Source organism: Rhineura floridana, chromosome 9, assembly GCF_030035675.1.
Source record: "Rhineura floridana isolate rRhiFlo1 chromosome 9, rRhiFlo1.hap2, whole genome shotgun sequence".
NCBI classification, from domain to species: domain Eukaryota; kingdom Metazoa; phylum Chordata; class Lepidosauria; order Squamata; family Rhineuridae; genus Rhineura; species Rhineura floridana.
Window position 1 is genome coordinate 25046204 of NC_084488.1, and position 12938 is coordinate 25059141.

At 38.9% G+C, this 12938-nt stretch overlaps 1 protein-coding gene across 13 annotated transcripts in view; it reads left to right on the forward strand.

Annotated features, from left to right (window-relative positions):
• N4BP2 (NEDD4 binding protein 2) overlaps window positions 1-10873 on the forward strand; it is a 46567-nt gene extending 35694 nt beyond the window's left edge. For 8 of the 13 annotated variants that reach the window (XM_061583097.1, XM_061583101.1, XM_061583104.1 and 5 more), the window contains 5 exons: window positions 2923-3103; window positions 3369-3557; window positions 4212-4380; window positions 4784-4907; window positions 5992-10873. In XM_061583097.1, coding sequence (XP_061439081.1) covers window positions 2923-3103; window positions 3369-3557; window positions 4212-4380; window positions 4784-4907; window positions 5992-6037 — 709 coding nt within the window. In that variant the 3' untranslated portion in view covers window positions 6038-10873. The other 5 variants (XM_061583105.1, XM_061583106.1, XM_061583107.1 and 2 more) reach the window with 5 other exon arrangements.
• The last annotated feature ends 2065 nt before the right edge of the window (window positions 10874-12938 follow it).

Consider the following 12938-nt stretch of genomic DNA (forward strand, 5'->3'; position numbering starts at 1 on the left):
CCAGTAATTTCAGTGTCCAATCTTCCATTATCAGTATTCCGTAATAATCTTGCTGTCATAACCATAGTCATATAGTAAGAGTCTAATGGGAATTTCCTCTATCCCAAATATTTTCTTGCCATCCATTCTGAATAGGTTGCTGGAATACTGCAGTAAAATCATATCTCTGTTCTTTTTTACAAAATGTACTGGCTCATCTCTTGAAAGTTTTTCCCTTGTCACATGGCTGCAGTTAATTCCATAGGTTTTCTCTATATTAGGCTCCATCACATCATTCCAGTCCAGAAGATTGTCCATGCCATTGATAACTTTATCTCTAATATCTTCATTAATTTCTTCAGAGATAACATTGAATTCCAAACAGTAGATTTTATTTCTAAAATCCATAAATTCCAAATCTTTTTCCTGTTCCACGTTTGTTCCAGGCTCCAGGGTCTCCTCTCTCACAGGGACCCCTATTTCTTTAAACTCCTGGATCATTTTGCACAATTCAATTTTCAGCTCCTTACAACCCTGTCGCAGGGTTCGTTTCGTTATCTCAATCTCATCCATTATTTTCTGAAACCTAGTTACTTCCAGATTCTCAGCCACTTTCTTGATTGCCATTTTAAAAGAAAAATATAAGAGAACCACTTCTTATTTCAGCAACAATTGGGTTAATACTCCAAACTTGATGACATCACAGTATAAACAGAGCAGCCAGCCTTATCTCACTATGCTTAGGAAAACAAAATGTAGTTCCCAGGATCGAAACAATTAATGGCGTCGTCAGGAAACAGATTCGTCAAAATAAAATAAACCAAAAAGAGAGTAGTCTCAGACAATATAATATTCTTCAGAATAGAAATCAGGAATAGAAATCTCTCTTCTGTGTATATCTTTAGAATGCAAATCCAGGACAGCTTTTTGCAACAAAAACAGAGATAAGCTGTTAATTAGTGCATAGCAGAGAAGAGTTATAGCTCACCGGAAAGATGTCCAAAGCCGATCAATCTGGCAAATCTCCTTTTACTGCAACAGTTTAAGTCAAGTAAAAAAAATATAGAAAGAAGGGTGCTTGCCTGTTAGTCCGTTCTCTCTCTAAAGAAAAGATGAACGTGTCGCTTTATCAGATAGAGCTTGTTGAAAATCCGTCCTCCTTTGTCGGCTGGACCACGTCTCATAAATCAATGAAATCTAGTCCTCCCAACAAAAATAGGCTTTGAGGTTAATCTCTTCGTTTCTCCCTGCCCGGGAGAAGTTTCATCAGTCAAAAAAAAAAGTTTTGACTGATTTATATCTGAATAAGCTTCTTTTGCAGCGGGAGCCCGTCCCAAAAGCAGGCACAGGCTAAGTCACCCTTCCCGGAAGAGCGATCTCTCAGCGGCTTTTGATACCATCGACCATGGTATCCTTCTGGGCCGACTTGGTGAGATGGGTATTGGAGGCACTGTTTTACAGTGGTTCTGATCCTATCTCCAGGGTCACTCTCAGATAACAGCATTGGGTGACTGTCTTTTGGCCCCCTGGCAGTTGTGCTGTGGGGTGCCGCAGGGAACCATCTTGTCCCCCATGCTGTTTAACATCTATATGAAGCCCTTGGGAGCCGTCATCAGGAGATTTAGGACCAGGTGTCAGCAGTATGCTGATGATACCCAGCTCTATTTCTCCGTAACATCTGAATCAGGAGAGGCCCTGCAAGCCCTGGACCGCTGCCCGGACTTGGTGGTGGGCTGGATGAGGGCCAGTAAACTGAGTCTGAATCATAGCAAGACGGAGGCACTGTGGGTTGGTGGTTCCCAAGTTTGGTTAATTGGTCAGTTGCCTGCTTGGACGGGGTCATACTCCCTCTGAACAAACAGGTCCGAGGCCTGGGGGTACTCCTGGATCCATCTTTGTCGCTAGAGGCCCAGGTGACCTCCGTGGCTAGGAGTGCCTTTTACTAGCTTCGGCTGGTGAGACAGCTGCGGCTGTTTCTGGACCAGGATAGCCTGACCACTGTTGTCCACTCACTGGTAACCTCCAGGGCTGGATTACCGTAATGCGCTCTATGTGGGGCTGCCCTTGAGGTTAGTTCGGAAGCTGCAGCTGGTGCAAAATGCAGTGGCAAGACTGCTCGCTGGGGCAGGGTATTGCCAACATGTCACCCAACTGCTGAAAGAATTGCACTGGCTGCCCATTTTCTACCGGGCCAAGTTCAAGGTTCTAGTTTTGGCGTACAAAGCCCTATACAGGTTGGGACCAGGATACCTGAAAGACTGTATTATCCCTTATATACCCAGTCGATCACTGTGCTCTGCAGGTGAGGGCCTCCTGCAGATACCATCTTATCAAGAGGTTCGTTCTGCACAACAGAGGAAGCAGACCTTTAGTGCAGTGGCACCTACCCGGTGGAATTCCCTCCCTTTAAATATTAGGCAGGCGCCATCTCTGCTATCTTTTCGGCGCCTTTTGAAGACTTTTCCTCTTTCAACAAGCCTTTTAGGTTGAGACCTGTCCCAGTCTGCATCTGTGTTGGAATTGCTTAATATGTTTTTTAATAATGTTTTTAACCCTTTTTAAAGTTGTTTTTTTTAAATGTTTTTAACACTGATTTGTTTTATTGTATTTTAAGATCTGTTTTTCTGATGTTTTAAAGTGTTTTTAGCAGTTTGTTTGCCACCCTGGGCTCCTGCTGGGAGGATGGGCAGGATACAAATTATATAATAAATAAATAAATTATCCAGGGCCCCCTGCTGTCTGAGAAAGGGCTAGTACTGACCAGAGATAGAACCTTCTTGGTTGTGATGCCCTGCCTGTGGAATTCTCTCACCAAGGAAGCTTGTCTGGTGCCACAATTTCATCTGAAATATTAAATATGAAGTATTAAAATGGAGGTTTCTCTCATTCTTTTGCTTTTTCCTTTCTTGTTCATCTATGTTTTGCTATTTTATTCTGTGATAGATCTCAAATTATTCATTGTGCTGCTGCTGCTTTTTTTTGGCTCAGTTATTCTTTGGAACAAACTGTCCAGTTTCTGAATAGCATTCTGGAGGCAGATCCAGTAAAAACAGTTGTAGCCACAGAAGCTTCTCAGGGTGCCACACGCTCTTCTTGCAATACTTCAATGTTACGAGAGAAAAAGGTAATTACCTTTTTGTACACTTGTTACAAATAAATTTTCTAAAATGTTGTAGTGTGATATGGCTCCTCAAAATTTTTAATATTTACATGGAAAGATCTTTATAAATAAAAATAAAGGTCAATTTCAGTAATATATGATTGCTTCTCATTGGCTGTTCTGAACTGAGGAAACAGAAGATGTCTTTGGTGATTGCTCCACACTACGGAGTTGGCTTACTTAAAAAAGCTTTGTACCATGTCCTAAGTGTAAAACTTATGCATTATAGGCCAAAATGTCCAAGGAGCCAGAAGACATTCTCAGTGAGAAGATGTTCCAAGACTTTGAATATCCAGGATATGATGACTTCAGGGCCGAGGCTTTTCTTCACCAGCAGCATAGGCAAGAGTGCCTGAGAAAAGCTGGAGAGGCATATCGCATGGGAATGAAGCCTGTAGCAGCATTTTATGTGCAACAGGTACATTCATTTTAACCAATAAATTGTGAATCCAAAGAGCTACATGAAATGCACCTGAGTGTTTGGGCATCCCCAGTAGAAAGGTTGACGTTTTCCTTTTTTGAGGGATAGGCTTCCATGCCATATCCCAAATTACTATTGAATCTTCCCTCCATTTCAAAATAGGTATGCCATGGAACTATTTGCACAGTTTTTGGATCCAAGCCTATATTGTGTATTCCTACAGGTTGGATAGTGTTTTTAAAACATAATCTTTTGTACTGAAACCTTCACATATGATTCTCTTAGCATGATAAGGCAGAATTGGTTGATTTCTACAAACAGAAGGTTTGTGTAAAATAAGCAATCACAAAGCTTGCTTCTCTTTTCTTTCCTACCTTTCTGATCTCTGTTCCTACATCACACAATCTCATTGACTTGCATCTTCCTGAAAACCATCTGATCAGGCCTTGCTTGATCTACTCTACTCTGGGCTCCTACTGGGAGAAAGGGTGGGATATAAATCTAATAAATAAATAATTCAGTTTAAATGTACAGCTTATTGTTCTGAGACATTACAACTCCCTGCTGCTGGTGATGTTTTCAATCCTGATACCCAGTGCTGTATTTGGGTTGCCCTTCATGATTTGACTGCTGATGCGTCTTTGAATAAAGGGTCGCCTTCATGAGAAGAAGATGAAAGAAGCTAACCACGATGCCGCTGTGCAAATCTTTGAGAAAGTGAATGTCTCAAAGCTGCCTGAAAACCTTTTGGACCTACATGGTCTTCATGTGGATGAAGCTTTGGATCATTTATGTAGAGTACTGCAGGAGAAAACAGAAGGTACAAGAATGTTTCTTTGTATACAGAAGTTACTCTGGGCTAAAATAAATGTGTTAAATTGTCTTATTCCTTTTCATGATGACAGAGGGAAAATGTCATGGCAGTCATCATTGGCGATGTTGAAGGGACCAGTCTTACTGGATATAAGATATTTTTTGAATGTCGCACTTTTAAGGTTTAATGTCTAGCATCTAGTAAAAAAGATCATGGATAGAAGTACTGGCTTAGATTCCAGCAAAGCACACCTGGCTAGATGGATCAGATGGTCTAACCTGGTATAAGGCAACTTCATGTTTCAAAATTACCAAGTTGAAAGTTCTTGGCCATATTCATTAAAAAAATCTGTTAAACACTGAGTTTGTAAAGAGAGAATATTGTGACTGTTATCTTTCTCGTGTAACAGAGTACAACCTGGCTGGTGGTAAGCCATATCTCTATGTGATCACAGGAAGGGGAAACCATAGCCAGGGAGGGGTTGCTCGCATCAAACCAGCAGTTATGAAATACCTCGCAAGCCACAAGTTCAGGTGAGCTAAACGTGCCGTTACTGAAAACTTGCAATCTACATTTAACCAATTAAAAACTGGTGGTTATTTTACTAGAAAAAGTAGCAGACTGGATGGTTTCTACGAAGCTCCTCCAACGTACATATTGCTAGGTCTACAGTATGAAGCTTCTATATAGGATCCTAGGGGCTTGAGCAAGAGCCAACTCTTATGTGAAACTCCACCAGTCCTTTCCTATATAATGGTATCTGTTGGTCAGTCCAGCCTCAGTTGGTGGTGATGGCTTTCTTTTTGCTTGTCTGTGGAAGGTGAACATGGAAGCAAGTGAGGAAATAGACTGGAGAAGGAGCTGCAGTAAAGCTTCGCCCTGCAGGTGAAGCCATAAGTGGAGACTTAGAAGAATGGGACTAGGAGGGAATTCATGCATAACAGAAAGTGATTTTGTGCATTGTTTTTCACTCCCACAGCTCTCTGAGCTAGCTCAAATACCCTGCTTTGTGCTCTGCCATGTTTCTGTCTTTTCAACATCTCACTTTAGGTCTGAAAGAACAGCTGCTTCATTTGCCAGGTAACAACTTCAAGTGTGCACAAGGGCTTGGGCAGTGACAGTAGATTTTTTTCTTCTTGGATCAGTGAACCCCCCTTTGCTGTATCACAATCTGCTTTTGAAATGACTTGTGGGCTGCTGCTCAGTTAACTCAAGCTCCAGGGCATCCTTGGGCACATGGAACAATCTCATTTTGGCCCTTTTTTTCCTGGACTTTCTATTTGGCTTATTCTTCTCTTAATTTATTTTCTTTCATCCAGCGTAAAAGCTGGGTTAATTCCATACTTGCCTTTCTGTATGCAGAATATGTCTTCTACTCACAAAAAGCCTGTTTTAGATCTTGCGTGGCTTAAGCCTTGTATGGGAAAAGTGAAACTCATATATGTATTTCCACCTGCATATGCAGACGCATGAGAAATGTAGAATTTGTCTCTTACATTGCTGTGTGAACTCTTACGCAAGCAGTTGTGGAACAGTGCTAGTGGCTATTTTGGTTTTGCTCATAGGTTTTTAGGTTTGGCCCTACATGGCTGCTCATAATGTTATCCTGATTCACAGGTTCACAGAAATAAAGCCAGGCTGCTTGAAACTCATGCTGACGTAAGAGAATGTCACCAAGAGGACTGTGAAAGCTGGCATTACTGAGATACAAGCAACTTCTAAATATATTGTGGTTACTATACTACTTTAAAAAAATATTTTATTGGAAATATTTTAACATTTTTAGCAGGTGTGTTTTTGTCAGCATGTTTTTCCCATCAAAACTGAATGGAATTTTTGCTTTTAAGGGAAATAGTTTTATAGGTCTTTTGCTATTAAGAAGAACTGTACATGTTGAATAGCGCTTCTGTACGAGAACTGAACTTTCAAAGGGAAGGGAAGGCTCCATTTAAAGAACATCCATGAATATTTCAAGCATGGTATTTTTTTAATACTTGCCTTCCTTTGGAAGACGTGTAGCCAATCTAGTGCCCTTCAGTTGTTTTTGACTACAATTCCCATCATCCATGGCTACTGGCCATGCTGGGTGGGGCTGATGGAAGTTTTAGTCTACAACATCTGGAGGCCACTGTGTTGGCTACCCCTGCTCTGTAAGCATTCATTTTTAAGACTTAGAGCTAAGATTGCTTCAGATGCTTTGAAATAATTTAAAACGTTTTGAGTAAAAAAGAGTTACAATGGGTCGAAGTGATAAGAACTAACAATTGTTTATATTCCAGTGTTTTTCATGAGGGTTCCTTTGCCCATACTCTTATAGGCAAGAGGAAATGTGTTCTTTGTTACATTTCTCTGGGCTTAACAGGAATACAATGTCTGGTATCTCAGTGAACGATCTCAGATTTCTGCATCTTTGCTCCATTCGTTCTTTACTCTCTTAATATATTGAAAGTGTTGATAATACCGCCTGATGATATGGTAGTGCTTTATTGTGAAAGGACATGGGTACCTGAGGATCTTGACCTTTATCTAAGTAATGAAGAATCATTTCTGCCCTATTTATACGATTGCCACTAGAATCAGTGAAATTTTAAAACATCCGGTTGTTCTGATAAAATAATTATAATAATATAATAATAATAATAAATTTTATTTTTCAGCCGCCTATCTGTCCGGGTTAGCGACACTCTAGGCAACGAACAACAAGAATAAAAACAATACATATAGATCAACATAATCAAATTTTAAGCTAAAAAACCATTCATTAATTCAATTATAACATAAGTTAATCTGTCCCAATCTTGTAGGCCTGCCTGAACAGCCAGGTCTTCAAGGCTCGGCGATAGCTGGACAGGGAGGCAGCATGTCTGACATCGAAAGGGAGAGTATGCTGTTTGCCCCATTGATTCTGATCCTGAGCTCTGTGGAGCTCAGTATGAAAAGGGTCTTTCTTGTTCTCTTAAAATGTTAGGATCTGCCCCATGAGCGCAATGAGAGTGTGTACAGAGAACTGCTAACTGAAGTGCATAGAGATGCTTGCAGTGAAGCTCTTTTAGTGCATTGTAACTCCTATATGTACAACAAAGCCATTGGACTGGATCTGTTTCCAGTTCTTCAGAGTGGGGGAGACTATAAAGAAACTTCATATTCTCCATTCGCTCTGCAGAAAAATTATATATAGATCTGTTAGAAAAGACACCAGTGGGTTGACACTATGTAAGAGCTTGCCAACTCCAGGCATGCCAATATGCCATTAACAGCCATACAGAAAGAAGGATTTCTGAATGGCACGACTCCCATCACAATACTAGGCTCATGAAGAGAGTTACATCTACTGAAGTTCTCATGTTTCTCCTGCTGTTGCAGCTGCTATTGCTGTTAAAACATACAAGGTTTCCTTCAGATCAGGAAGCACAAATGTGTGTCTCAATGTTAGGAATGCAATTTCATTTGAAAATCTTTCATTGTTGTTGACAATGTATTTTGTGTGGATTATTAAATGTTAATTTATGGCTAAGAATAAGTGGTTATTAACTTGAAGGTGTTTTAAAAACATTTTAATAGCAAAACAGGATGATACTAATGATAAATTTAATAGGACTGACTCTCTCCTATGATATTCAGTGCCTCTGTACTTAACAAATTACTACATATAGAAATATTTTTAGAACAAGGTGAAATTTATTTTAATGAAGAAAACTGAACATGCAATTAATGTGTGTGTGTGTGTGTATATATATATATATATATATATATATCTTCTTTCAAAGTGGAGATGCAAGTGCTGTTTAGAATTTTTTCCTTTTATAATTATGGACCTTTGAAAACAATCGAGGATTACATGTGAGCCATTATGCAACCACTGATGGAGACTTTCCATGGAGGCTTCCATCATTGGAAAGAGGAAGGAGGCAATTTTTACAATTTTCCCCCTTCCCTCTTGCAGCACCACCTCCTATGCTGATCTGAAGGATGTTCTTATCCTCTGGAGCATATTGGAGGATGCAAGGAACTGTATGTAGTAGGAAGAATCTGTGGAAATTGCCTCCCTCCCCACTCCACTGATGAAAGCCTCTGCTGAATCAAAGTTCCTTCCATCAGTGGAGGAACTACTATTGGTACAACACTTCATATCCTCAAGGTGCCATTTCAGTAAAAAATTTGAAGGAGTTTGTTTCTTTTACATACAGTACAGCTGAATTTACACATGTATGTTGTGTACACCAATTAAACTGAGACATTTTAGTACATGTGCAACTATTTAAAAGATAAGCTACATCAACCTACAGTTGTTCTGATCCTTCCAAAGAGATCTATTAATGGAAACAACCTTTTGCACACTGCAGGGAGAAAAGAAACTGATCTGGTCCTTAGTGTGTTACCAGACTTGTGTACCACCTGGCAGACATAGTTTTCTAGATCAGAGCTTCAAAATATCTGTTCTACCACAGTGACATCTTAGCTTAATAATGAACTTCTTAAAAGATCTTTTTTCTCTATTTAAAAAATTACGATGATTAATGTCAAGTGTGTCTGAATAGAAATCAAATTGCCTTTGTGTATGGAATTATGGGAGAAAAGCAAATCCCTTTTCTGTTTTTATAGATCAAACATTTTAAATATGTGAGTTGCTTGATTGCTAGATAATTCTTCTTTTCTTTTTTACATGGACTGCCCTATAGCCAAAGAAATTACTTCTGCTGTCCCCATTGAAATAATTGGCATTTTCAAACTTTCAGCTTTCTGTTTTACCAGAATGTGTGTGTGTTCATCCAAATACTTATTAAAGAATCTAATGTAAATAAGAAATGCCTCATGAATTACTGTTATGGTATAAATATGTCTGTGTGGTTAGGACATCTGTTTTGCTTTATGTACACATGATGCGAAAATCACTGTTGGCTGTGATTGCCCACTTCATGTCCAATTAGCTTGAACAGATGTATAGTGTTGATTGCACAGGATGGAGTACACACTTCTTTCCTACATAGAAGAGGTATCCATGTAGAAAAACCATTACATGAAAAGCCCCAGATTACTTACTCTTAATACCCAGATTTTGATGTCATATTTTTCTTTTCAGATGGTGATACAAATTGTGTTTTTTTACTATACTATTTAGAAAATTTAAAACATAATAGGTCAGATCCAGTGTTTTCCTTCTGGAAGGGACTGTGATGCAGCAGAAGCTCCTGTTAGAGGAAGGGAGAGGCATTTTTTTAATGATTTCTCCCATGCCTTCTCCTATACTGCTCCAGAGGGTCACCCATCTCTGAGGAATAGCTTTTCAGAGGGTACAGGAGGAAGAAGGCATGTCCCATGAACAGAGTTCTGCTCACAGGAACTTTGGATCCAAGCGATTGTGGCTTTGTACAAAACACCCTCCTCCCAATAGAACCTGCCAAGTGGAAATGGCTGCTGGATTATAGCCTCCAGTTCCCTCTCCCCCAAAATGTTTTAGCAGGTTATTATTTAAAAAAAATCCCTGTGTAATATATCTATATATTTTCAGAGGAAAAAATACAGTTGAAGAAACTGAAACTGTATCTGAAAGTACCTGTAAAGATGCTAACTGTTCTCTTAAATGTCTCAGAAAGACTTCCATCATTGTTTTGTTTCTTTTAGTATTTTACTGTGTTTAATTAAAAACAAGTCAAGACTTCTTAAGCTTGGGAAGAATTATAATTTCTGTGTACCCATTTTTTATTATTATTAAAGTTGTCACATTAATTTCCCAAGAAGATATACTGAGCATATTAGGGTCATTGCTTATGATGCAAAAAAATATATAAATGTTTTATTGAAAAGAGATTTAAAAGTACTCAGGGCAGTGGTTTCTGTGAAAGTGCCTATGGAAACGAAAGCCTTCCAGTGTCAAAACATTTTCAAAAGATATTATTGTGGATAGATATTTTAAATATTAACCTTATGTCTGCAATTCAGGTTTCAAAACATTACCTATTCTTTCTTCATTGACTGAAAAGAACGTTCCACATGCTATATAAACTTCAACATGCTGTGGTAAAATATTAAAGACTGGTGTGTGTATGTGTGTATACACATATATACACACACATTTACTACTTTTGCAAGGATGAACAAACACGTGAAATAGGTGATCATATATATTGCTTTCTATAATTACTGCAGTCACAGCAGCTCTCTTTCTGGCCATGACAATTATGGAAAATGCTGCTAGTCATATGTGAGTGTATAGCTCACATAAACATTTTTCTATGTAAACCTGTACCTGAGGATGGGTGGAAAGGTTTGCGTTGAGAAAATTTTACTCTTTTCAAAAGAAAAAAATGGAGTCTCAACTACTGAACAAGGGATTATATTACTCTACCCTCAAAGTGTATACAGATGAAAAATTCAGCATTGTACCTTCCAGTTGTCACAAGAATATGGCCAGTATGTGGGTGAATTTCTTTATTTTTAATTTTTGTAAGTGTTCTGATATCTTGTCTTTTTTGTAATATTTGGTTGTTAGAACATAGAATTTCTTATTGGAAGAATTTCAAATAAAATCCAGTTTAATAAAGAAATGGTATGATGCCAATCTTTTTTTTAAAAAACCTTTCATTATTGAATGTTTGAATTAAAAATGAAATGAAACTGACATTTTGCATCAGAGCATATGTTTTCCTATGGAAGGAAATCATCAAAATACAACAGTAACATCATAAACCGTCTTCATGAACTGTGGAACAACCTGATTTTTCAGAGACCAAGGCCTTGTTCTAACTGAGATAATAAAACTGTGTCTGGACTGTACTACTTTGGATTCCAAGTGGTGGAAACATCATGTGGTTGCTATTTCAACCTACAAAGAAAAAAGAAAAATGTCTCCACACAGAAAACTAGAAGTTGAGGTAAAAAGTTATAACTTAGTGGTCTCCTTGATATGCTAGTTTTCTATGTGGGCTTTGTTCATTTTATATAGAGGAGAAGTCTATTGTATTAGGACCGCTCCTGCAGTCTGAAGTGGTATGGCCCAGAAACAGGTTCAGCACTTCACTAAGAAAGGGGAAGGGCCATGGATCAGTGATAAAGCAGTTGCTTTGCAGGCAGAACCAGGTTGAGTCCCCAGCATCTCCAGGTAAGGCTGGGGGAGAATTCTGCCTGAAATTCTGGAGAGCCGCTGTCAGTCAATGTAGACCAGTGGTTCCCTTTTCCCCCAACAGATCATTTGAAAATTGCTGAGGGTCTTGACAGACCACTTAATGATTTATCTGCATGTTGTAGCAATTGTAATGTGCTGTGCTAGATGCTGCATTCCTTAGAATTAAAAGTGTAATGCAATAAAATGCAATATAAGAAATAAAAAGCAATAAAATATAATTAATCAATATGAATATTTAATCTGGATATGCCACAGACAACCTGAATGAAGCTTGTGAACAACTGGTGGTCAGTGGACCAGTTTGAGAACCCCTGGTATAGACAGTACTGAGCTCTAGATAGGCTAATGGTTTGACTCAATATAAGGCAGCTTCCTGTGCTCCTAAGTAGTACTCTGCTTCTCTGAAAATAAAGCATCAGTGAGACATTTGGTACTTCTCAGTTTCTGAATGCTTTCCCAAGAACTAACAAGAGTGCTTTCTCCTCCTCGTTTATGACTAAATACTAGTGATAAACTTGCAATTTGGGGGAGGGGGTGAGACATGAAGAGATTTGGATTGTGTATGGAAAGCTTGTTCCAATATAATTCTCCAACCTCACAAACTTGGGGTTCCCAGGCAATGGGCAGAGTCCTAAAGAGGATATTTTCACAGAAGGGAAAAAGAAAAGCACTGCAGGACTTCAATGATGCACACAGAGTGAATGGCTTTAAGACAAAACAACAGAGGAGGGTATAAATGTGTGCTTGTTACTGAGAGTGTCTGTGTATCCCTAACTCCTCTCACTCTCTGCATGTGTGATTGTGGTTGAATGCCAGTCCCACTGTCTTCACAATTAAGAACTCTGCCAACTGTGGACTGTTTCCTCTGCTTGCACAAATTAGGGGTAACCCTTGGTATTTGTGGATTTTCACTTCCTTAAAAATTGTGTGTTGTTGTTTTCATTGTGGCCTGGCCAAGAACTGAAATTAGAATCTCATGTGTAGACTCAAAACAGTTTTCTCTTGAACTTACAGAGCTTATGTTTGTGAAACGTCTTTTCATTCTATCTGCTTTGCAAGTCAAATTGTGCAATTTGTTTAAAGCGCAACAAGGGTTTGCAGAAGCTGGTTGCAAACAAAGGCATGGTTTATTAGGAAAATGTAGAGTTTCAGAATGGCCCAGGCTGGGACCCTGTACATACTTACATGGTAGTAAATGCAATTAAATTCATTGGAATTTGCATCAAGTAAACACAAGCTCTGCTCTATGTGGATCTGGCTTAGATACATGATGAAATCTTATCTTGGCTCCAGAAGAAGATTCAGAATTTCCCTTGTATTTAAAAATAATCAAAAAGAGTTGCATGTCTTTACCACCACTAGAGGTTGCAAGTGATACTATACAACAGTCTGCTGAGCCTAAATATCTATGCCTTTTGATCTCTTCTGCATTTGTGTTAAC